This window comes from Carcharodon carcharias, chromosome 20, assembly GCF_017639515.1.
Source record: "Carcharodon carcharias isolate sCarCar2 chromosome 20, sCarCar2.pri, whole genome shotgun sequence".
NCBI classification, from domain to species: Eukaryota; Metazoa; Chordata; class Chondrichthyes; order Lamniformes; family Lamnidae; genus Carcharodon; species Carcharodon carcharias.
The window spans coordinates 82,636,233-82,662,922 of record NC_054486.1 but is presented as its reverse complement, the minus strand read 5'-3'; the positions used below and the strand labels follow the sequence as shown (position 1 = coordinate 82,662,922).

Genomic DNA, 26,690 nt, shown 5'->3' with positions numbered 1-26,690 from the left:
GGGCGGGCAGAGAGAGAGGGCGAGCGAGGGCGGGCAGAGAGAGAGGGCGAGCGAGGGCGGGCAGAGAGAGAGGGCGAGCGAGGACGGGCAGAGAGAGAGGGCGAGCGAGGGCGGGCAGAGAGCGAGGGCGGGCAGAGAGCGAGCGAGAGCGAGGGCGGGCAGAGAGCGGGCAGAGAGCGAGGGCGGGCAGAGAGCGGGCAGAGAGCGAGGGCGGGCAGAGAGCGAGCGAGAGCGAGGGCGGGCAGAGAGCGAGCGAGAGCGAGGGCGGGCAGAGAGCGAGCGAGAGCGAGGGCGGGCAGAGAGCGAGCGAGAGCGAGGGCGGGCAGAGAGCGAGCGAGAGCGAGGGCGGGCAGAGAGCGAGCGAGAGCGAGGGCGGGCAGAGAGCGAGCGAGAGCGAGGGCGGGCAGAGAGCGAGCGAGAGCGAGGGCGGGCAGAGAGCGAGCGAGAGCGAGGGCGGGCAGAGAGCGAGCGAGAGCGAGGGCGGGCAGAGAGCGAGCGAGAGCGAGGGCGGGCAGAGAGCGAGCGAGAGCGAGGGCGGGCAGAGAGCGAGCGAGAGCGAGGGCGGGCAGAGAGCGAGCGAGAGCGAGGGCGGGCAGAGAGCGAGCGAGAGCGAGGGCGGGCAGAGAGCGAGCGAGAGCGAGGGCGGGCAGAGAGCGAGCGAGAGCGAGGGCGGGCAGAGAGCGAGCGAGAGCGAGGGCGGGCAGAGAGCGAGCGAGAGCGAGGGCGGGCAGAGAGCGAGCGAGAGCGAGGGCGGGCAGAGAGCGAGCGAGAGCGAGGGCGGGCAGAGAGCGAGCGAGAGCGAGGGCGGGCAGAGAGCGAGCGAGAGCGAGGGCGGGCAGAGAGCGAGCGAGAGCGAGGGCGGGCAGAGAGCGAGCGAGAGCGAGGGCGGGCAGAGAGCGAGGGCGGGCAGAGAGCGAGGGCGGGCAGAGAGCGAGCGAGAGCGAGGGCGGGCAGAGAGCGAGGGCGGGCAGAGAGCGAGGGCGGGCAGAGAGCGAGGGCGGGCAGAGAGCGAGGGCGGGCAGAGAGCGAGGGCAGAGAGCGAGGGCAGAGAGCGAGCGAGGGTGGGCAGAGGGCGGGCAGAGAGCGAGGGCGGGCAGAGAGCGAGCGAGGGCAGAGAGCGAGCGAGGGCAGAGAGCGAGCGCCAGGGCGGGCAGAGAGCGAGCGCCAGGGCGGGCAGAGAGCGAGCGCCAGGGCGGGCAGAGAGCGAGCGAGCGCCAGGGCGGGCAGAGAGCGAGCGAGCGCCAGGGCGGGCAGAGAGCGAGCGAGCGCCAGGGCGGGCAGAGAGCGAGCGAGCGCCAGGGCGGGCAGAGAGCGAGCGAGCGCCAGGGCGGGCAGAGAGCGAGCGAGCGCCAGGGCGGGCAGAGAGCGAGCGAGCGCCAGGGCGGGCAGAGAGCGAGCGAGCGCCAGGGCGGGCAGAGAGCGAGCGAGCGCCAGGGCGGGCAGAGTGCGAGCGAGCGCCAGGGCGGGCAGAGAGCGAGAGAGCGCGAGGGCGGGCAGAGAGCGAGAGAGCGCGAGGGCGGGCAGAGAGCGAGAGAGAGCGAGGGCGGGCAGAGAGCGAGAGCGAGCAAGGGCGGGCAGAGAGCGAGGGCGGGCAGAGAGCGAGAGCAAGAGCAAGGGCGGGCAGAGAGCGAGAGCGAGCGGGCAGAGAGCGAGAGCGAGCGAGGGCGGGCAGAGAGCGAGAGCGAGCAGGCAGAGAGCGAGAGCGAGCGAGGGCGGGCAGAGAGCGAGAGCAGGCAGAGAGCGAGAGCGAGCGGGGGCGGGCAGAGAGCGAGGGCGGGCAGAGAGCGAGGGCGCGCAGAGAGCGAGGGCGGGCAGAGAGCGAGGGCGGGCAGAGAGCGAGGGCGGGCAGAGAGCGAGGGCGAGCGAGGGCGGGCAGAGAGCGAGGGCGAGCGAGGGCGGGCAGAGAGCGAGGGCGAGCGAGGGCGGGCAGAGAGCGAGGGCGAGCGAGGGAAGGCAGAGAGCGAGGGCGAGCGAGGAAGGGCAGAGAGCGAGGGCGAGAGAGAGACAGGCAGAGAGAGCGAGAGAGAGACAGGCAGAGAGCGCGAGCGAGAGAGAGAGACAGGCAGAGAGCGCGAGCGAGAGAGACACAGGCAGAGAGCGCGAGCGACCGAGAAGGCAGGCCGAGAGCGCGAGCGACAGACAGGCCGAGAGCGCGAGCGACAGACAGGCAGAGAGCGCGAGCGACAGACAGGCAGAGAGCGCGAGCGACAGACAGGCAGAGAGCACGAGCGACAGACAGGCAGAGAGCGCGAGAGAGAGATAGGCAGAGAGCGCGCGAGAGAGAGAGACAGGCAGAGAGTGCGAGAGAGAGAGAGAGGCAGAGAGCGAGAGAGAGAGAGGCAGAGAGCAAGAGAGGCAGAGAGAGAGAGAGAGAGAGACAGACAGGCAGGGAGCGAGAGAGAGAGAGACAGGCAGAGAGCGAGAGAGAGAGACAGGCAGAGCGAGCGAGAGAGAGAGACAGGCAGAGCGAGCGAGAGAGAGAGACAGGCAGAGCGAGCGAGCGAGAGAGACACAGGCCGAGAGCGCGAGCGAGCGAGAAAGACAGGCCGAGAGCGCGAGCGACCGAGAAAGACAGGCCGAGAGCGCGAGCGACCGAGAAAGACAGGCCGAGAGCGCGAGCGACCGAGAAAGACAGGCCGAGAGCGCGAGCGACAGACAGGCCGAGAGCGCGAGCGACAGACAGGCCGAGAGCGCGAGCGACAGACAGGCCGAGAGCGCGAGCGACAGACAGGCCGAGAGCGCGAGCGACAGACAGGCCGAGAGCGCGAGCGACAGACAGGCCGAGAGCGCGAGCGACAGACAGGCAGAGAGCGCGAAAGAGAGAGAGACAGGCAGAGAGCGCGAAAGAGAGAGAGACAGGCAGAGAGCGCGAAAGAGAGAGAGACAGGCAGAGAGCGCGAAAGAGAGAGAGACAGGCAGAGAGCGCGAAAGAGAGAGAGACAGGCAGAGAGCGCGAAAGAGAGAGAGACAGGCAGAGAGCGTGAGAGAGAGAGACAGGCAGAGTGCGAGAGAGAGAGACAGGCAGAGAGCGAGAGAGAGAGAGGCAGAGAGCAAGAGAGGCAGAGAAAGAGAGAGAGACAGACAGGCAGGGAGCGAGAGAGAGAGACAGGCAGAGAGCGAGAGAGAGAGACAGGCAGAGCGAGAGAGAGAGAGAGACAGGCAGAGAGCGAGAGAGAGAGACAGGCAGAGAGCGAGAGAGAGAGACAGGCAGAGAGCGAGAGAGAGAGACAGGCAGAGAGCGAGAGAGAGAGACAGGCAGAGAGCGAGAGAGCCAGGCAGAGAGAAAGAGAGCCAGGCAGAGAGAGAGAGAGAGAGAGAGACAGGCAGAGAGAGAGAGAGAGACAGGCAGAGAGAGAGAGAGAGAGACAGGCAGAGAGAGAGAGAGAGACAGGCAGAGAGAGAGAGAGAGAGACAGGCTGAGGGAGGGAGAGAGACAGGCTGAGGGAGGGAGAGAGACAGGCAGAGAAAGAGAGAGACAGGCAGAGAAAGAGAGAGAGAGAGAGAGAGACACACAGAGAGAGAGAGAGAATCAGAGAGAGAGACAGGCAGAGAGAGAGAGAGACAGACAGGCAGAGAGAAAGAGAGACAGACAGGCAGAGAGAAAGAGAGACAGACAGGCAGAGAGAGAGAGGCAGAGAAAGAGAGAGAGAGAGAGATGGAAAGAGACTGACAGAGAACCAAGTGAGAGAGAGAGACAGGGGGACACCAAGGCACAGAAACAGGGCGACACAGGGTGAGCAAGCGAATGAGTGTGACCGAGAGGTAGAGGGAGAGAAAGACAGACACAGAGGGACGCCGAGAGAGAAAGACACCGAGAGCGAGAGAGAAAGGAAGAGAGTGAGAGACACCGAGAGCGAGACAGACAGACGGACACCGAGGGAGAGACAGACAGGGGCCAGAGAGAGAAAGAGAGAGAGAGAGGGAGGGAGGGAGAGGGGGAGAGAGAGGGAGGGAGAGGGGGAGAGAGAGGGAGGGAGAGAGAGAGAGAGAGGGAGGGAGGGGGGAGAGAGAGAGGGAGGGAGGGAGACAGAGTTGCAGTATATAAAAGGAAAGACTTGGGGTCTCTGCATTAGTCAGTGCATCATATGATGAAAGATTGACAAAGGCAGCAAGGGCAATGCTTCCCACCTAGGTTGACAGGCAGATATCAATGTTATTGCCTAGGCTTGGAGCTGCTAGTTTTGATCCTCCAGTGTTGGAGGTTAAGCAAGCGTCTTCCAGATTAAATGAAGCTGTAACTCAGACTGTGTAGCTGCTGAAAGAAACAAGCAGCTGGTACCTCAGCATTGGTAACTGTGGTGAACAGGTGTAGACTGAGTAGGGGCATGGAGAAAGTTGCAGGGGAGTGAAAATCTAGAACGAGCAGATTAGCTGTTTTTGAGATCAACTAACCTACTGCAATGCTGAACATGACACTGAGAATACACCACTACCCCACTTTGCCTTCAGAAAGCTGCAGCAGTTATTTTGAACTTTGAGTGGTTTCTAGCCTGGTAGCTAGGTCAGAATATGGAGGACTTCAAATGGGATATGATGGAGGTGTGGAAAAGGAAGGAGCAACAGACTAGGATTCCATGGAACTTAATGCAGAAAAGTGTGAGGTGTTACATTTTGGAAGGTCAAACCAAGGTAGGACATACACACTAAATGTTAGGGCACTGAGGAGCGCGGAGGAACAAAGGGATCTGGGAGTTCAGATACATAGTTCCCTGAAAGTGGCGTCACAGGTAGACAAGGTTGTAAAGAAAGCTTTTGGCATACTGGCCTTCATAAATCAAAGTATTGAGTATAGGATTTGGGTTGTTAATGGTGAGGGTGTATAAGACATTGGTGAGGCCAACTTTGGAGTATTGTGTGCAGTTCCAGTCGCCTAACTACAGGAAGGATATCAGTAAGATTAAGAGAATGCAGAGATTTACTAGGATGTTGCTGGGTCTTAAGGAGTTGAGTTACAGGGAAAGATTAAACAGGTTAGGACTTTGTTCCTTGGAGCGTAGAAGAATAAGGGGAGATATGATAGAAGTTTACAAAATTATGTAGGATATAGACAGAGTAAATGCGAGTAGGCTCTTTCCACTTAGATTAGGAGAAATAAACACGAGAGGACATGGCTTTAGGGTAAAAGGGGAAAGGTTTAGGGGGAACATTAGGGGGAACTTCTTTACTCAGAGAGTGGTGAGAGTGTGGAACGAGCTACCATCTGACATGGTAAATGTGGGCTCACTCTTAAGTTTTAAGAATAAATTAGATAGATACATGGATGGGAGAGGTCTGCAGGGTTATGGACTAGGTGCAGGTCAATGGGACTAGCGGAATAATATTTCAGCACAGACTAGAAGGGCCGAATGGCTTGTTTTCTGTGCTGTAGTGTTCTATGGTTCTATTCTGACTAAATTTTTTATGACAAGCATTCAAATCATAACACATAAGGAATAATTCTAGAACTTTGGCTGTGTTTATGAAACATTGCTTGCACTCTAAAATATACAATTAAACATAATGGAAACACAATCATGTCTAAATAACATACAAACCTAGCAAAACATGAAAGGGCTACTCACTTGGCCTGTACCACACGATCTTGTTCTGCTAATGCACCTTCCACATAAACTGCAACCTTTCCCTGGAGTTGTGGTTCCATTCCTTCCAATACAGGCTTCTTCAAGATAAATGATCTAGTGTCGCCACCTGGTCTTGCTTCTGGTGACTTCACTGCCAAACCAAAAAATGATTAGATTTTAAAATCTTGCAAAAATATAAAATGCTCAATTTGGTGGACACTGCAGAATATGTGAGGTAATAGAAGACACTGCAACACCAAAGAGTAATGTTATTAAAAAAGCTGGGATGCAGGCTTTCTTCTCACTTTCTTGAGCTCTCACATATCTCTTAGCAGCCACTTGAGAACACAAATTTGGAAATATGCTCCTGCTGAGCTATGTGAGAACAAATTGAGATGAGTAGTATTGATACCCTCAAATAAATGCCAAATCTACAATAAATGAAAGCTGCTATCCTAAAGTGCAAAACAATTATTTCAAGTTTATTTTTTACATGATCAAAGGCTAAAAGGTGTGTTTTTTCTAATACAATAGCCTTGACTGCAGAAATAGCTCAATCTGACATTTCTTAATTGACCCAGCATTTTGGCGATTTAAACAAATGTACAGAGGAACTATGTGGCACATTCTGTTGAACAGCAGCATCTTGTGTAAAGAGCAAATCGGCATTTTATTGTGCCTTAGGAAAAACAGATAACTTCTCCCACAACATCAAGAAGTGGAAGATTTCAAAATATTACATTCTGAAATCTTGAACAATGTATACTTCTATAGCAATCACCATAAAGCACTTTACACTGATGAGAAAAATGGTAAGACACAGAACAAGAGGAAAGGGGAAAGCGATAGATGATGGAAGCTTATAAGCAAGGAGGAAAGCTAGAAGGAAATGTAATTTTGGGACAGAGTTCTAGAAGGCAAGAATAATTTGTTGAACGTGTAGCCACTAGGAAAGGGGAACAATAGGCAGCCCACCATCAGAGACAAATGTCATCTTATGGGGAAAAATGAGTGATGACAATTGTGAGGAGCTAGAGATAGTTTAAGATATATTTGTATAGCTGGGTGTTAGGAATGACTTTTAGCTTTAAGTTTAAGTTTGATTTGTGTTTTTGTATGTGTGAAGAAAGGGTGGGAACTTGAGTTTTAGTTTTGCTTTAAAAGGTGCCTGTATTCTAATGAGGTTTCATGACTCTTGAAGGGGAGTTAAAACAAACACAAGGTAGGAAAAACTGGGCTGTTGCCAAGCAACAGGAGGCCCAACAGAGACAGTGAGAAACAGAAAACAATTTTAGTTCAGTTGGGAGCAGCTGCCAGGAGAAGCTGGACACAGGAGGGGGAACTGCTGGAAGTGGGTTCCAAAAATTAAAGAAGAAATTCCCCAAAGTTAGGGAGTGCAACAGGAAATGTCCCAAGAGGACAGTTAAGTCAAAAGACAAAGACATGAATCTGGAAAAGGTCTTGTTAAGTGAAGTTAAGAGTGAGGAGCAGAGGAAGGTTCCAAGCTTAAAAGGAAGAAAGTTGCAAGACACAGACTGAAAGCAAAATAGACTCGTGAGAAGCCAGGAGATCCAAGGAGGCAGCCGAAGGTTGGTGACTCCTTACTATGGGCATGTGAAGCAGTGGTGCTCTGTTGGCATGGCTGAGTCTGAGTGCATGGGCAAGGAAGAAAGCTTGAATGCACATGGCGAATCAGGAGAGGAACATTGGAAGGTGAGTTCAAAACCCTGGCGGTGGAACATTGTGGAAGATGTCCAAGGGAAAGCATCGTTTGGGAGAAGATTCCAAAGCAGGTTCTTCCAGAGTGGAGATTGGAAACTCGTGTGAAAGACGGAATTCAGTGAGACCGGTTGGCCGGGGGGGGGGGGGGGTGGCGGTGGTGGTGGTGATGAGAGGTCCAAAGCATCTATTTGGGGTGACATCTTTCACTTGATTTCAGACTGTGGTGCGCCTGACCAGACTGGGAACATGAGAAGGTAGCTTTTGGTAACTTGTGTTATCCTTACAAATTTGTATTATTCTGTAAAGGTAGTTGTGGGTGAAGGAGTAATGTAATATAGTTTATTTTTTCTTGTTTAATAAATGTTTTATTCTTTTGTTTAAAGTTCATCAGCTGACTTCTGTGACTCTGTTTTGCTGCCCTCCATGTTTCTAAACAAAAAAATATAAGTTAGGATCTATCAAGAAGGGGTTCCAAGTCTGGCTTGTCCAGTATTAACATTAGCTGGGATCATAATACAATCGCTAAGTTGAGGGGGCTGCTGGCTCTCAAGCACTAGATATACCCTTACAACAGTCCCTAAATTGAAGGGTGGCAGAGAAGAGAAAAGCAATTAACAATGAAAAAATATTTGAAAATCTAAGGTAGCAAAGGTTACAAATACAATGAAGGATGGAAAATACTTAAAACTTTATTTCATAATACTATTATTCCTTTAATTTTCAAGAGTAATAATTATAGTATCCTTCTGGTGTCAAAATTATTAACATGAAAATAGTTTTGCCTCTTACGGTAATACTTTTGTATAGGTTGTTCCGCTTTATTGATTTGTAGTTGTAAATCATGCTGATGTGGTTTGTCTTCTACGTTAATCACTTCAATTTCATCGCTTTCACGTATGGCCCGAGTTCTAGGAGCCACAGGTACTGTCTGTCTCTGTGAAACTACTGTACAAAAGGAAAACATCATGATTACAAAGTAGGGTTTGTTTTTTAAATTCTTAAACAACTTAATGTTAGTTCACCTTTCCCAGATAAATCAGATCAAATATTGGAAACATGTCGGCAAAAAAACTGACCTAAGTTTTAACTTTGCTTAAATTTCACAATGGTAAAAAAAAAATCATTTAAATCAATCAGTTTGGCATCATTAGTGAGCGTAAATAGAAGTAGCACTGGAAAGAAAGTTTTTTGTTTTGATAAAACGCTTGCCTGTTCATGTAAAATATTAACAATGGAACACATGCATTCATAAAAATAACATTATAAAAGCCAAAGAATTTTGTTACAATTTAGATACTTTGCGTCAAAGGGCCTAAAATTGACAACACGATGTACTATTCAAAACCAAAAGTTGTATCAATTACTCTAACTTCAAAATTGAAGTCTAGAATGAAATTTAAAAGAATTCTATAGAACACATTTCTTCTTAACTACGGAATACTTGTTCCGTAGACTCTTAACATTGGTATAGCTTTTGAGTAATGTTACTTAACAGTATGGGTATTATGTAGGAGATGCAAGTTTGTGCACCTCCTAGCTTGTTGTTTGCCACTTGCACCTGTACAAAGTCCATCATGGATTCAATTAGAAAAACAAATACTAACAGACAAACATTTTAAAAAATATAATTACTTCCTTTCCATTCTTAAATTAATAAAAACCAAGGGCCGAGTTTTGCAACTCAAGATATTTGTGAGGTTAAAAGGTCAGGCAGGAAATAAGGCAAATCAGGAAACTGTGATTAGGAGTTACAAAATCTGGCTTTTAAAACATCAGAGCATTATAGGAGAGTAGAAATGGATTTCAGTTTCAGTGAAACTGAAGCCAACAGATGTGTCAGAAGATCATGGAAGATGCCAAGCTTGAAAGAAAATGTGTTTCAAGAGAACAAATATTCAAGGTACCAAGTGAGAACTAACAATAAAACCTGATATCTTATTGCTTACATTTACCAATTACATATATTCAAAGGTCACACAAAAAGAAAACCAGCTTTGACAAGTATTTTGTATGAATTTACATTACCTGGTGGATAGCTTGTTGTCTTGCTTACAGATTTCTGGGCCTCTGTGATAGCTTTTAATATTAGATTCTTATTGGCCTGTTTAGAAGGTGGCAAAGTAGGCCTGAAAAACAAACAAACCAACTCACTCCAAATACATTTATTTCAAACTTTGTTTATATTGTTCATGTGCTTTTTATAAACCACACTGGTATAAACCACAAGACTTTTTTGGGGATGCAGAGACAGGACAAGAGGTCCATGGATGGTAAACAAATTGATATTTTCCTGTTTAAATGATGAAATGACACTTATGCTTCTTGCACTTCTATAGCAGAATCTATAGATCAAATAGGAGCCATTTTTAGTCGCTTGGCAGTATTGAACTTGAGCATTACTGGAAAAAAGCAGCTTTTCGTCTTGCACCCATCAGGACAGATACCAAAATGTTAAATTTCAAAGGGAGCAACAATTTATATTGCGTGAGAAAAGGGTGCTGATTGGTTAGCAAGTCAACTCTTGATTGATCGAGGTGTTGACATGGAGAATGCACCAGCGAACTATTGTCCCCCACACTTAATTCAAAAAGGATACAATACCTGGACATGTTCCTTTTGCCTGCAGAGGACATATCACTGTGTATAAATATATATAGTTCCCAGCAAGCATAAGTGTGCCACATTGTGAGCCCGACTGATAACCTTAAATTGGTTGTTAGTGCACTTGGGATTGTATGTCCCAACAACTGACAGATTGCATCAAACAGCACATCCCTTTGGTTATTCGCAATAGACAGAGTACTGACTGTACTCCACCAGCCTGATATGCTTGGAAATATATCGCCGTTCCTTCTCTTTAGTGGGTCAAAATCCTGGAACTCCCTTCCTAACACCACTGTAGATGTACCTATGCCACATGGACTGCAGCGGTTCAAGGAGGCAGCTCACCACCACCTTCTCAAGGGCATCTAGGGATGGGCAATAAACGCTGGCCCAGACAGCGAAGCCCACATCCCGTGAATGAATATATGGAAAAAGATTCCACAATTGGACATCAATTGCCTGTTAGGGAGTTCCAGGATTTTGACCCAGCCACAGTGAAGGAACAGCGATATATTTCCAAGTCAGGATGATGAGTGAATGTTAAGACATTATGTTCTAATTTTTACAAGCACAGGCTGGCGGAGTACAGTCAATACTCTGTCTATTGCGAATAGCCAAAAGGATGTGCTGTTTGATGCAATCCGTTAGTTTTTGGGATGTATAATCCCAAGTGCACTAATAACCAATTTAAGGTTATTAGTCACGCTCACAATGTGGCACACTTATGCTTGCTGGGAACTATATATATTTATACACAGGGACCTGTCTCTGAAGGCAAAAGGAACATGTCCAGGTATTGCATCTTTTTTGAATTAAGTGTGGGGGCAATAGTTCCTGAGTGTGCTAAGAATTACAGTAATAACCCATTTAAGATTATCAGTCAAGCTTGCAATGTGACTCACTTATGCTTGCTACAAGCTACATATATTCATATGCAGGGACCTGTCTTCTGCAGACAAAAGGCACAAGCCCAAGCATTGCGCTTTTTCGAGTTAAAAGTGTAGGGAAACAATAGTTCACTGATGCATTCTCCATGGCAATGACTCAATCAGAGTCAACTTGCCAACCAATGAGCATGCTTTTCTCGTGCAACATAAATTGTTGATCCCTTTGAAATTTGGCATTATTGTGTGTGTCCTGATGAGCGCAAGACAAAAAGCTTTGGTAAGCTATTTTCCTGAGTTCTAACAGCAAAACATAGGAAAAGAGTTAGCGCTTAGGCCTTGTGGAGAGTACTATTAGGAACAATCCAAGTGTATATGTGTATATTTTAAACATAACATTGCTTAAAAAAAATGCATGAAAAGCTAATTATATTTTCTGGGAACTACACAATAAAGCTCAATACAAAAGAAATCACCTGCAAAGACTGCACAAATCATTCTATTTATTTTCCTGCTTGTGTATTTATTCAAGAGTACATGGCGATGGGCAATAAATGTTGATTTTGCCATGTATGCTCACATCTCCCATGATCAAATAATAAAAAGCCCCCATCACTTCCTCTTATTCCATATCTTTATAAATGCTGTTCATTTGTATCATCTTTCATCTGACAAAGAGTGCAATCCTGAAACATGGGTTTGGAATTTACCAGCGGTTATCAGTGTTCCTTTATATTTCTAAGGAAACTTGCATGTAAATGATTTACATCAGTATTATGCTGAAACATTGATATCAATTACTTTCAAGATTCATCCTTGGAAACACGCTACCCCCATGCAAAATACCATCTCGTGCAAGTTTCCTACACAGTACTAATAAGGTGCTGACATCGATTTTCGCACTAAAGTTTAGACACAGCACAGTTTAAAGTCACCTGATATTGGTGTAGCAGATTTCTGGAGTTTGATAGTGATTTTCTTTGGAGTTTTTTGGGAAATTTTTCTGAATGAACCTGCACTATGTATAACTAAAGCACAGTTAGTTTCAGTGCACCCAAAATTTTTTGGAGTCTTGCCTCATGCATTCAGAAGAACTAAGCATCAGGAAAGGCTTTACCAATGAGCATACATTTGCACTGAACGAGCAGTAGAGACTCAGTGTGGTGCCATGGCAGAAGACAAAAGGCTATTTATGGGTACCCTGATCAGTGATGCTGTTTTACACTGTCCTGGCACACTCTGAAAATTTTCGCACAAGTTCCCTTCAGCTAGATCAACAGAGAAACCAGAGTAAGTTTCAACCCAAGTGCAATCCAGAAAATTCAGGGCAATAAGTTTGTTTGTGCTCTCTACAGATGATGCTTGGCCTGCTGAATATTTCTTCAGCCTTTTCTGTTTTTGTTTCAGATTTCCAGCAACTGCAGTGTTTTGCTTTTTGTTCTCTCAAACTTAACTAGAATGACAGAATAGTGCATAGCCTAGCAATGTAGAGTGTCAAAATACAATGATACAGTATTCAGAATGCACTACAGAATGGAGATCAGTGGTTTCAAAGTTTCAAAAATGAAGGCACCAACATAAAGCTGCTCTCCAATACAACAAAGTTGTGTCCAAAACACTGAAGAGTAGGATTGCAGTTAAGCATAAAGAATTATTTACTTAAAAAAAAAATCCTCCTTGGTCATACTGGCTTACTAGTTAAATAGATAGAAAATCTGTAAAAGTTTATCAGAAGTCAAAATTATAAATAGGAGAAAAAGTGGTATTAATACATCACAAAACAAAAAACAATTATGCACAACAATCTTGTGCAACAGCTTAACACAGATGGAAAATTTTGTTGATAGAATATTGCAAAGGTATGCCCCAAGAGAAACTATATGATAACAATTGCATGCTTTCGGTACCTTCTTTCAGGCTTTGCTGGCACAGAGATACTGCTCGAAAGACTTCCTGTTCTTGTGCCAAAATCGTCATCATCTTCCTCACCATCACTAGTCTTGTTTATTTTAACCACAGAACTGATGATTGCCGCCTTTCTCTTCCTGGAACTCTCATCCTAAATACAAAAGATTATTCAATCTACATGTAATCAAACTAAATAGCTTTTACCATTTCAGGTTTTACTTTTTAAGAATTTACCATTGAAAAGGCAACAGTGAGCTTGTAGAATGGGGACTAAATTCTGCAACTCTCTAATCATCAGATATCTAGTTAGAAATGGAATTTCATTGAATTACACCATTTACTTTAGTTGTGTCATTCTGGCATGACAGGGCCAAATGGATATATGGTGCAGAAATAGGTCAACGTAATAACTGCCAAGCCAATTAGAAACAGCAAATACACCACTTTATAAATCAGTGGAAGTTGTTCCCAAGAGCTTGGAGGACATGACATTTGACAAAGCGATGGATCTTTTATGACGCTGCTCATGCTAAGTCAGGAAGTATTGTTTGGCAAATGATGGACTTTTAAAGATTTGGGAGGGAATGTGGTAACAGTAAGGGCTGGAAAACAAAATCTTTGTAGGAAGGAAATAGTATATAGCTTTGAGAGGAAAAGAGTGAAGGATTTAGAAAGATAGTCAGTACTTGTAGAGAATTTAGTAATGGCGGGGGAGGAAGTATTTGGGAGATTGGGCCCGAAAGGACTTGAACTGGATGGAGGCACGGGATTATGGAAATTTGGGCCCATGAGGGAAACTGAGTGTTTGGAGTTATGAGTAACATTAGGGAGGAAGGCATCGAGTATGGGATAGTGATAGCTGGCAGGCATTAAGCAATTGAAGGGATAAAAAAGCAGTGCAGAGGATGAAAAGTGGGAACTTGCATATTTGGGAGTTAGGCAATGAGGCAACAATGGGCCTGGCAAATGGTAGTAGATGCATCCTATCCAATGTATACACTCTTCCAACCTACACGCAAGGAGACAGTGGTTCATCAGTCTACTGGGCCTCGCATTCTCCCTGTCTATTCCACTTGATGCCTCTGTCTACTTTCTATCATTAAGGTAGCAATTTGTTCCACTTGTGAAATTTTAAAGCACTTACAAAACACAAATTGCCACTTTCCTAGTAATTAGCTGGGAAACCTCAGTGCTTCAGTGTCAAGCTGCTTGTGGCAGGGAAGGGGGTGGAGGGTGAAAAAGCAAAATGAGTGGGAGGTGGAAGAAAGATTGTAATTAGGCTGGTGTGTGGGGAGATGGACAATTAGGATTTATAACGGAGCTGGAAGGGACAAAAGAGAAAATGGAGGTGTGGTTGGAAGTGAGATCAGAAGGCTATAGGGAGGATACAACTTTTAGGAATAATGAAAATGGAATGGGCTGGGACATGATGGCAGTGAAGGGTTACTGGGAGCTGGAAGCAGCTGTGAAGTCACACGCAATGCTGGAAGTAAACAGAGAACATGCATGATCTAGGCAATATTATCTTGGAAAATGAGGCTACAAGTAACAATCTAAATCTATCAAAATATTCATAATTATTAATTTGTACTCACATCTCTACTTGATCGATCAGAGTTAGACTTTGATGCCCTGTAAACCTGCACATCACTTTCTGATAACCTGTTAAAAGCTTGCAAGTTGCTTTCATATGATCTGTAAGGATGGCCAGTATTTTCCAATGGCTTATAACCATGGAAGTTGCTTTCTCCTAACTTACATGGCTGCACATTGTTCTGAGGCACCCTGAAAGACTGAATGCTATTCTCAGTTGCCTTGCATGGATGTGAAACATTTTCTTCTGGCCTAAGGACCTCAAGTGATGGACGAGATATATTGTAGCTAACTGTCACCACAGGTTTCTTCTTAGATGATGATGGAAATTCCTGCAAAATGTTAAGATCCTCATCTATAAGATCATCGGGCTCAGGTTTAATATCAATTACTGCTTCGGAGGAGACCAGTTCCATTAAAGGCTTCACTGTAGATGTTAACTGAGATGTGCTCCTCTCCACAGAATTTGTTCTATATAAAAGATAAAATAGTTAAAGAAAGCATTAGAGGCAACTTTACAAAATTTAATTCACAAGCTTCTTAAATACACCTGTCTCACACAGCAAAGAAAGAATCTTAATTCATTTGGAGTAATGTCAAATTAGCACTTTTTTAAAATCATCTCTGACATCAGTTTTAAGTACTGATCCAATAGTTTACTAAAATTGTATAATTATATTGTTTTTATTTTCAATGCACATTAAATTTTGGGTCCTGGGTGCAGTGGGGGTGAGGGCAATGGTGTAAGCAGAAAACTTTAACTGTAAAACTCAAAAAACCCAACTACACTATTTAGGTATGGATGACGATAGTAGTACTTCCCCATGTAATTAATGTTATTATTTTTTCATTAAAAACAATGGAATCTTGATGATTGTTTGGTGTGGGGGGGGTGGGGAGATCAGGAGGTGGCGGCGTGATGGGTGCATTCAGCAGCTGTAAATTCACAAATTAACAAACTTGAGTTAATTTTTCTGAAAAGAACATTGCTAAAATCAAAGATATTGCCTGTGAAATTGAGAAACAAGGCACAAGACAAGCATTTTAAGTGGTTTATTTCAAAGTACAACTTGGATAGAGATTCCCAACATTCCATCATTAAACACTGCCAAACACTCATTACTGTCAGGATTGGCTAAAACAAGAATGGATGCAGATGACATAATTTTTCAGGACAATATCAAATCAGTTGTGATTAAAAGGTTTGGCTTCTTGACAATCTCTTTAATTATCCATTAATGTCCATCAACAGAGGTGGATCAGACTGCTTCAGGGAACTGAGAAAGCAAATCAGAATTTTAGGCCAAATAGGTTTGATGATGGAACGTTACTGTACTTAAGAGTGGGGGAATGCATTTTCCATGCTATAAATTGAATATATCGTATGTGAAGGATTCAGCTGAGCATGGTCTGATGGTATCAATTATTTTTGAAAAACACATTTTCAACTGAAATCAACTCATCCAATTTCGGCTAATAATTACGAGCTGTGCACTCACCTACAGAATACACAATCAGTACTCAAAAAACAAGAGTTTAATTTAATTTCTCCTACCGGATATTGGGCATTGTCTGCTCTTGTAATGAGCTGGTAGAAACCCGAGAATCATTTCTTTCAGGAAGTGTGCTAGAAACAGCAAGAATACGAACATCGCCACTTTGATCAGTACTTCCACTGACTGCTGCTTGACTCTTCTCCGAAGGAAGCAACACGTTACAATTGGTGTAGCTTGACTGTTGCTTTAAACTGGTGGGTTCTGTGATTCAAAGAAAAAAAAGAGTTCCTCACAGTTCAATCTTCAAAAATGTTAATGCTGATTTTTAGCATTTACTGGTTTCACATCTATTCAAAGTTTATGTTCTACATTTGCTTAAATTCTGACGTGAACATGAATGCCATTATTTTCAAGGTTCAAATTAAAAGTTATCCAGCTGTACTTACCAACTGTTACAGAGCGTAGCTTGTCAAGGACACCATGCAGCCTAAATAAAAACAATATATTAAGTTCCTAGAATAATGCACGGCTTATAATTAAGGTATGTATTTCACTATTACATATTTCTCTTTAACTATTACGTGAAAAGAAAACTTACCAAACAGTAAATTTGACAGTGTTGTTTCCCAGAAAGAGAGCAAGATCTTCTGCCATCTGATCTTGGCTCTTTTTATTGGCTACCATAACCATGATGTAATCAGGTAGCTCCTCATCTACAAAGAGGAATGAAAAAAATCTGTACATTAGAAGTAAAATATAGCTAAAGAAAAAGACCTCAGCATATAGTACAGGAGACCTTTACCTGTTGAAAGAATTTCCATTTCACATGCTCCTAATTCTGATTGACAATTGTAGTCAATTCTGTGGTGTTGGCAATGTCTATTGGCAACACAGTTCAGTTCTAAACCTCAGTAAAACCACAAGCCACATGCTAGCCAAGGTTCATTTAAACCTAGCTCTACGACACCACACACTCCACCTTCTGAACAGCCAATTTAGTGTGTGTGGAGGGAAAAAAATCAGGCTTGAAGACCAATTTTTATAAATCCCACCCAAATCCAAGATATTAATTGCAATTGTAAAAAAAACTTCACACCAGATATACTTGCTCTTTCAAAGCTGCTCCCACCCAATTATTCAATTTAATCCTACCAGGGTAAACAAGAGCCATTTTTAAAAAAACTGAATCTGTGTTCTTTTTTCAGTTTCCCCCTCCCTACCAAATATGGAAAAAAGATTAAAATTATCAAAGCTGAAAAGGAAAATAAATACCAAATGCAGAAAGATATTAAAATAGTAAACTACAACCCTAATGTCTTTCCCTTGACAGGTTTGTGTACTTAAATAGGAGTAATATTGTACCTTTTACAGTCCTTTTGTGTTTCCACCAAATTGATAATTACGAATGCAGGAATGCCAAAAATTGTTCATAATCTTAGAACAAGTAAAATATTGTTTTGGATAATATAAACAGATCTTGATGCTTTTGGTCATGTTTAAAACTAATTTAAAGTTAATACCTCCCAGATCCAATTAATTGCTTATTACATTCTGCATCAATAAGCAATTGATCTGATGTTATGACCAATCCAGTTGGTAAAGCGGAATTATTTTTAAAAATCCCAGCAGGAAACTTCAAACAACTGTCATAACCTGTAATTTTAAGTGTTATGTTTGAGATGCGACTTTAAATTCAGAAATCAGACATCAGTTCTTGAGGGTTTTATATTAAATTATTGAAACATTTTATTAATTTATACAGATTAAAAATATATATACACATGACTACAAATTACTATCATAACTTTTAACAAATTCCCAAACTAATCTCCATTAAGGCAACAGCAACCCATAGACTTAACCAAACACCAGGCAAAGCATTTTCACCATACAAATTCAAAATGAGGTTCTTTTCACCGTGGAGGCAGTGGAAGCTTACAGCTGCCTTTTGATCTTATATTGCCTCTGCTCTGCACACCCGAAAACTACTGAAGTTATGCCTACCATCACTGATTGAATTTAAATTCTCATTGTCTCACCAGTCTCCATGAACTTTACCTTTTAACAATGAAACCCCATTCATTGTACCAATTTTATTAGTAACATAAACATATTGCTTGGTAGCTCCTAGAAAGAGGTCAGGTTTTCACCTCACTTCTTGAATGCTCTATTCAAAAAATGCAAATGCCACACTATTTTTCTTACATATCAAAACTAGTACATATCAAAGCACCCAGACTAATTAGCTTTAATCCAATTAAGATACACCTGCAGACTAAACCTCTATTTTAAAAGAAAAATATTTTCCAAAATATCATATTTATCATAGCTTCATGACTTCTGATAATGGTTTAAGTAAAATTTCACAATTAAGAAAATATGCCAAATTTTGTGGTACAAGCAGTGAAAAGTATATATTCACTATCAGTGATCTAAATTTCAACACAGAAAAATATTAATCTATATTCTGCTAGGATTTCATCCAAAATTATGTAACCACAGAATTGTACTTATTTAAAGAATGTGTATTATAATTAACAGTTTTGATACAAAGCTTGAACAGCATACCTGCATAAGCCCCAAGCTCCTGCAGTTTTCCCTTAATGGCGGTCTGAAATTAAATGCAGATTAATTTATTTGAGCAGATCAAACACTAAACCAGAAACTTACAAATCCTGCCAAATAATATTCAGGTTAAAAGTATCCAATTTGTATTTATATGGAGCTTAAAATATATTTAGAATGTTGCAGGGTGTTTCACAGGAGCATTATGAAACACAAGTTCAGCACTGATATTAGGACAGGTGACCAAAATTTGGTCAAAGAGGTAGGTTTTGAAAAGCATCTTAAAGGAGGAAAGTGAGAGAGATTTAGGGAAGGAATTCCAGGTCTCAACAAATAGTGGGGCGATTAAAATTGTTGATGCAAAAGAGGCCAAAATTGAAGGAAAGTAATTGTATGGGGCAATCTATATGGATAATCAATACATTTCAATATTGCACTGCAATCTTGATCTATAGCACTGCAGATCATGGCTCTTCATGTAGATATCCCTTAACTTTTTAAATGTGGCGAGAGCTTCTTCCTCTACAGCACTTTTAGTCAGAGTTCTAGGTCCCTACCATCCTAATCTCCCCTCTAATCCTTTAATTTCTTTAAATCCATTCCCCTAGTTTTTTGACCCTTCTGCTTAGGATGTCTCTGTTTGAACAGTCTAGGCCTCTCCTGATTTTTTTTACACCTCAATTAAGTCACCTTTCAGCCTTCCATGTTCCAAGGATAACAACCCCAGCCTATCCAATGTTTCCTCATACCTAAAAATGTTTCAGTCCTGGCAGCATCCTTGTAAATCTCCTCACCAACCTCTGCAGTACAATCATAAACTTCCTATGATAGTGCAGCCAGAACTGTAGAGTACTGAAGCTGTGGTCTATGACTTGGCTAATAAAGAAAAGTGCGCCATATGCATTCTTAACCACCTTCTCAACCTGTCTTGCCAACTTTAAGGATCTGTAGACAGACCAAGGTGTCTCTGTTCCTCCACACTACTCAGTGACCTCTTATTTATTGTATATTCCTTGCCTTGTTGCATCTCCCAGAAGGTATTATCTCACACTTCTATGGATTGAATTCCATTTTTCTATTTTCTGCACAATTGACTAGACCATCTACATTTTCCTGCAGTCTAAAGTTTTCCTCCTCACTGTTAACCAACAGCCAATTTTTGTAACATCTGCAAACTACTTTATTATGCCCCCTACATTTGAGTCTAAATTGTTAATATAAACTACAAAAAGAAACCTGGTACTGATCCCTGTGGAACCCCACAGCCTTCCAGTCCACAAAAACACTTGTCAACTATTACCCTTTGCTTCATGACACCAAGCCAATTTTGGGTCCAATTTGCCACTCTCTCCTGAATCCCAAGGGCTTTTACATTTTTGGCTAGCCTGCCATGTGCAACCTTGTCAAATACCTTTCTAAAATTAATGTAGACCACATCCACCACACTGACCTCATCAACCTTACTTGCCACCTCCTCAAAAAACTCAAGTAAGTCAGGAATGAATTTCCCTTAAAAAAAAATCCATGCTGATTTTCTATGATTAACCTATGCCTTTCTAAATGAAGTTTTATACTGTCTTTCAGAATTGATTCCAATAATTTGCCTACAACCAAAATTTGTTTAACATAACTTCCTTGCTTTTATAATCTGTCCCAATTAACGAAGCCTAAGATGCCATATGCTTTATTAACCACGCGCACAGCCTGCCCTGCCCTTTTCAATGGTGTATGCATATATCACCCAGGGCCCTCTGCTACTGCACCCCCTTTAGAATTGTACTCTTTATTTTAAATTATCTCTTCGTGTCATTCCTACCAAAATGAATCACTTCACGCTTCTCTGCCTCAAATTCCTTTGACCACTTGTCCACCCATTCCATCAACCTGCCCATGTCCTTTTGAAGTTCTACACTATCCTCCTCACAGTTCACAATGCCTCCAAGTTTTACATTTGCGAATTTTGAAATTGTGCTCTGTACATCAAGGTCTAGGTCATTAATACACATCACAAAGAGCAAGGGTCCCAACACACACACCTGGGAAACTCCACTATAAACCTTCCTCTAATCCAAAAAACATCCGTTAACCACTACTCTCTGTTTCATGTCACTCAGCCAATTCCATATGAATGTTGCTACGGTACCTTTTATTCCATGAGTTCATGGAATTGGAGGAAAAATGCTAGTATGGATTAAGAATTGGTTAATAGATAGAAAGCAGAGAGTAGGAATAAATGGCTCATTCTCAGGTTGGCAGGCTGTTACTAGTGGGATACCACAGGGATCAGTATTAGGTCCACAGCTGTTGACAATCTACATAAATGATCTGGATGTGGGGACCAGATGTAATATTTCCAAATTTGCTGATGACACCAAACTGGGTGGGGACACAAGTTGTGAGGAGAATGAAAGGAGGCTTCAAGAGGGCTTGGACTTGCTAAGTGAATGGGCTAGAACATGGCAGATGGAATATGTGAAGAAGTGTGAAGTTATTCACTTTGGTGAAAAAAAACAGGCAGAATATTTCTTAAATGGAGAGGGGTTGGGAAGTGCGGATGCCCAAAGGGATCTGGGTGTCCTTGTTCATAAGTCACTAAAAGTTAGCATGCAGGTGCAACAAGCAATCAGGAAGGCAATTGGTATGTGTTGGCCTTCAACGCAAGGGAATTTGAGTACAGGAGTAAAGATGTCTTGCTGCAGTTGTACAGAGCCTTGGTGTGACCTCACCTAGAGTACTGTGTACAGTTTTGGTCCCTATTATGACGCGGCAGATGGTGTGTGCCAGGCAGATCAAATCCACAACGGAAACTTGATCGTTCTATCAAACAGTTTTGCAATTTGTATGTATTTCAAGATGCATGCCCTGAATTCAGAAGTAATAAGTCCACCAAGATGTGTAGAGATTTTTTAAAAATTAAATTAAACTATTTATTAACAAAAGAGGGGACTTCAAGCACATACACTGAACTACAAATTACTACTATAATAACTCCTAGAATACCTAATTAACTTGACTCCCAGTTACACCCCCGTCAAGGCAACAGTCCAAAAATTGATTTCAGATTTTAAACAGATCCAGCAAATTAACACAATACCTTGGACAGTGGAACTCAAAATGACTTTTCTCCAGCTCCAATTTCTGCAGACAGCAGGCATATACACAAATACTGGAGGCTTCATTAAGGCTACTTTACACATTTCTGTTAGATCTTACGATGCCTTCTCCTGACACACAGCCTCATTGTCCTTTATAAATATTTCTCTTTTCTTAATATGTAAATTCTATTGTTTCATTAGTCTCTGAAACTGTATCTCCCTCATAACATAAAAACTTTCATGTTGTCACTGCATATTGTCAGGAACCCTTAGGAAAAATAAACACATTCCTAACTTGCTTGTCTGGCTAGTTGTAAACAGACTGAGATCCCTTTGAAATCCAAATCCAAAATCCCCCATCATCTATCTAAAAATGCAAATTCCCTTCACATCTTATACGCTAAGGCAGCATCCATATTTACTCATTAGCATGTCAAGCACCTAGCTTCTTTTGATGAGTCAAATCATGGAGTCTACTTGCCTCCAAATGTAATTAATCACACACCCAGACCTAACATTACTTACCCCCATAAACCTACTTAACAATTTTTATAATATTTTTCTGGTTTATTATTATACTGTCATGACAGTCCCCTTATCTGAGGAGGGACATACTTGCCATACAGGTTCACCAGATTAATCCCTTGGATTGTTTTATAAACAGAGATTAAGGAGACTGAGCCTATGTTTCCTAGAGTTTCTAAGTATCAGTGGGGTGGGGGGTGGGGGGGGTGGGGTGTGTGTGTGTGTGTGTGTGTGTGTGTGACCTCATTGAAACTTACAAAATTCTTACAAGGCATGAATGACAGGGTGGATGTGGATACGATGTTTTCCCTGGCTGGTCAGTCTAAAGCCAGGGGACATAATCTCAGGATAAGGAGTAGGCTATTTAAGACTGAGATGAGGAGGAATTTCTTCACTCAGTGGGTGGTAAGTCTTTGGAATTCTTTACCCCAGAGGGTTGTGGAAGCTCAATCATTGAGCATGTTCAAAACAGAAATCAAAAGATTTCTGGAGACTAATGACATCAAGGGATATGGAGATAGTGCAGGAAAGTAGTACTGAGGTAGATGATCAGCCATGGTCTAATTGAATGGTGGAGCAGGCTCAATGAGTTGAGTGGTCTACCCCTGTTCCTATGTCCACAACTGACTCTAGTCTCAGGTCACGTGTCTTTCTGCATCACGCTGAGTGTGGTACTATTTTCCAGTCCCACATTAACCTTTGCTATGACAGATCCCTTTATACTACACATTTGTCCAAATGATAATTAATTTTGTCCCGAATTATCATTTCTAGAAGTTTTCTCACCACCGAAGATAAACTGACTGGCATGTAGTTGCTGGGCTTATCATTACACCCTTTTGTGAACAAGGGTGTAACACTTGCAATCCTCCATTCCACTGACACCACCTGAGTCTAAGGAAGGCTGGGAAGTGCAACCACTGCTATAATGTAGGAAATGCAACAGAAAATTTGCACACAGCAAGCTTCCACAAACGATGTGATAGTGAACAGATAATTGTTTTGTGATGATTGACAGTTATAAATGGCTAGAGCACAAAGGATAACTCCCCTGCTCCTCTTCGAAATAATGTCATGGGATCTTAAATGTTCAGGCAGATGGGACGTCGGTTTAACATCCCAACTGAAAGATGGCATCTATGAGTGCTGTACTCCCTGAGTACTGCACTGGAATGTGAGCCTAGATTTTTGTGCTCAGGTCTTGAGCGCAAGTCTTCAAATGGGACTTAAATGTGCATATTTCAGTCTCAGAGGCAGATCTTGTTGCTCATGCTCTTGTGAAGCACCTCGGGATGTTTTACTACGTTAAAGGTGATACAAAAATGCAAGCTGTTGAATGGTCAATACCTTTCTTCATAATTCAGTGGGAAAATACAACATAGTGTATGATAGTGAGTAGTAAATAACACTAAAATTTCAAGTTCTATCAGTAATTTGTGCTTAATCAGGAATCTAGACAAGCTAAGCAAGAATATATCACAATAAATGGGAACAGGACTATGGTGGTTATGTTAATAATCTCAAGGCCTGGAGACATGAGCTCAAATCTCACCACGGCAGTTGGGGAGTTTAAATTGAATTAATTAAATAAAAATATCTGGATCAAAAAGCTAAAACAAAGGTAATGTTGACCATGTTGTTAAGAACCAATCTGGTTCACTAATATCCTTTAGGGAAGGAATCTGCCATTCTTATTTGACGTGGTCTATATGGTCAACTCAGCATTGTGGTTGACTCCTAATTGCTCTCCAAAATTATCTAACAAACCAATCAGTTGTTAAGGCGACAGCTCAACATACATTGTCAAGGGCAATTAGTGATGGGCAATAAATGCTGGCCTGCCCAGCATTTCCCACATTCCATGAGCGAAAAAAGAGGGCAGTTTTTCTTCTCTTTCGGGAAAACATCTCGTGACCTTTACTGGACAGTGACAGATGCGGTTATCAATAGGGGTTTAAACCTTTTTTTTATTTTTGCACAATAAGCATGTATAACTAAATCCAAGGCTAATATCTAAAATGGAAACTTTGCCACACAACTTTTGCTGGTGGTACGTTCCCCACTGCCTGTCTACCATGGAAAAACGAGTAAGCTGGGGGCGACAGACTTGCAGGATTTCAAACTCAACAACTGGAAACGCGAAAACCAAACGGAAGCAATAAGCCGGCATTTCAAGTACGGGACCGACTAGCCAGATGTATTATTGTTGTTTTCTTCTTTTTCTTCTGCAAGTAACAATCGTTAGAAATGAGATTCGAGCCACTCGGGTCACCTGCTCACCCTCCCCTCTGACAAATCCCAATTATATCAAGAATGGTCCGGTCCCTATAATTGTTGAGAGGGATGAAGCTACGATTCAACCCCCACCCCAAAAAAAATACTCCATCCGGTGAAACTCTTGAGCCGCAAACCCATAGGAGGACAACGGAGACTTTCCCGCAGGCGGCCCATCTCCTCTCGCCGCAACGTGACTCGAATCCACCTTCCCGCATCCCGACAGCGGTTCCGGTTCGGGCCTGGGGGGGGGCCACTGAGCGAGCGAGCGACTGACTGACTGACCAACCTCGCGACCTCCCTCCCGGTGACAACCCCGCCTGCTCAATGCGGGGGGCGCCCGCCCGCACCCCCCCCCCCCCATCAGACCCTCAGCTCGGGCTGACTGAGGACACACTCACCCTGATCTTGCGGCTGATTTCAGTTCCTATTTCCATCCCTGATGTCCGGCTCCTTGCGTCCTCCTCCTCCTCCTCCCACTTCGGTGCCTCAGCAACGGCGCAGCAGCCGGGTATCGTCGGGAACTACGGGCCGCCATTCGCATCAGACTTCCCCTCCTGCGCGGAGACCAAAATTGCGCTCAGTTAGCGTTTCGAAATGCCCTTGTGTTCAGTGAACACGCCCAGTTGCTGCAATTGCTGACAATTTCCACAGTGCAAAACAGATGAACAATACGAGCCTCATATCACGTAAAATAACATTTATAGCAGCGAGAAATGAATATAAAGAAAGACTTGCGATTATATAGCGCCTTTCACAGCCATCAGGTGTCCCAAAGCACTTTACAGCCAATGAAGTATTTATGAATTGTTGGCACTGCTGTAATATAGGAAACGTGGCAGCCAGTTTGCACACAGCATACTTCCAACAACAATGTTATAATGACCAAATAATCTGTTTTTGTCAAATTAATTGAAAGGTAAATATTGGCCAGGACTTCTGTTGGATCCTGTGCCCTATCTGTTGGGACTTAGGATCAGAGTTGCATGCTTGTTTCGAGATGACTGAGTTGGTACCATAGTCAGGGAAGATCAGTAGATTGTTCTTAGAAGAAACACATTCTGTTTATTTACAAAAGGAACTCAGCAGCTACGCTTGTGTGCTTACAACTCAAAACTGTCTTTACACTTCAGACTCTTTACTCAAGTCTACTGACTACAGAGGTAGCCTGCATTACTCTGCTATTGGATACCAAGATTGTGTGATCTTCCATTACAACATTCGTCTTAAAGGTATATTACACATCAGGTTACTACAACTTCCCTGCTCTTCTTCGAAATAGTGTGATGGTTTACATCCACTCACACATGCAGGCAAATGGGGCCTCGGTTTAATCTATCAGCCTGAAGACCTCTGACAGTACAGCACACCTTCAATACTGCACTGGAGCATCAGCCTAGAATTTTGCATTCAAATCCTGACTTGAACCCACAACCTTCTGACTCAGGCTACAAACTGAACCACTGTTAGGGAGTTTTATTGCCAGAAATTCACTTGAAAACGGACTTTGGTTTCTTTTTCTTTTGCCCTCAACCCATTGTCTCATTTCCCAAGACTCTGTCTGCCTTTCAGGTAGAGGCATGACATTTCCCTTATGCCCACCACATTGTTTTACATCTATTCCTCTTTCCTTTTATTTTTCTCTCAAATCCATCATTAACTTTCCATTTTCTCTCAATTTCACTTTTCCATTCAGTTTTCCTTACTGGCAAACTCAAACAACAGCGAAACATAAAATTACAAAATAGTCACAGCACTGAAGGAGGTCAATCAGCCCTTTATATCCATGCCAATTGCAAGAGCAACTCAGCTAGTCCTACACCCTTACCCTTTCCCCCTAGCTCTGCAAATTTTCTGTCTTCAGATAATTATCCAATTTCCATTTGAAATCCACAATTGAACACACACTAATGCAATGCATTCCAGATTTTAACTAAAGGCTGTGTAAAAAAGCTTTTCCTCGTGTTGCCTTTGGCAAAAGAGTCATCTGCTTTAAATTGGTTTCTGTTGGATCTCAACACGTTTAATGGTAACAGTTTCTCCCTATCTATTCTGTCAGTCATACTTAGAATAATACCTTTCAGATAACATCACTGACTCCTCCATTACCATCCCTGGGTATGCTCTGTCCCACTGACAGAACTGGCCCACCAAATGTTGTACACCACTGGGCTGCCATTGGAGTGATTGACGCTGTGGCATCCTCAAAATTGATTCAGGAACCCATGAAGTCTCATGGCATCAGGTCAAAACAGGCAAGGAAACTTCCTGCTGATTAGTTGAGGAAGGATGGTAGCTAGTAAGGAATCAGTACATTGCCACATTGACCACCACTTGGAAGATGCACTGACAATAACAAGGGCTGAGGGACTTGAATGTCCATCACAAAGCATGATTCGCTAGCACAACTACTGACTGAGCTGGTCAAGTGCTGAAGGACATAGCTGCCAGACTGAGTTTGTG

At 43.4% G+C, this 26,690-nt stretch overlaps 1 protein-coding gene across 4 annotated transcripts in view; it reads right to left on the bottom strand.

Moving 5' to 3' along the window:
* The window catches only part of zc3h14 (zinc finger CCCH-type containing 14), a 40,044-nt gene extending 15,264 nt beyond the window's left edge, over positions 1–24,780 (bottom strand). The window contains exons 1-11 of one of the 4 annotated variants that reach the window (XM_041214382.1): positions 24,629–24,780; positions 18,337–18,379; positions 16,367–16,481; positions 16,215–16,255; positions 15,828–16,029; positions 14,428–14,743; positions 14,275–14,367; positions 12,679–12,830; positions 9,309–9,409; positions 8,073–8,225; positions 5,562–5,712 (exon numbers count right to left, since the gene is read on the bottom strand). In XM_041214382.1, the coding sequence (XP_041070316.1) occupies positions 5,562–5,712; positions 8,073–8,225; positions 9,309–9,409; positions 12,679–12,830; positions 14,275–14,367; positions 14,428–14,743; positions 15,828–16,029; positions 16,215–16,255; positions 16,367–16,481; positions 18,337–18,379; positions 24,629–24,664 (1,403 nt within the window). In that variant the 5' untranslated portion in view covers positions 24,665–24,780. Of the gene's footprint in view, positions 1–5,561; positions 5,713–8,072; positions 8,229–9,308; positions 9,410–12,678; positions 12,831–14,274; positions 14,744–15,827; positions 16,030–16,214; positions 16,256–16,366; positions 16,482–18,336; positions 18,380–24,320; positions 24,421–24,628 lie in introns of those variants that run through there. The other 3 variants (XM_041214381.1, XM_041214380.1, XM_041214378.1) reach the window with 3 other exon arrangements.
* Between the last annotated feature and the right edge of the window lie 1,910 nt (positions 24,781–26,690).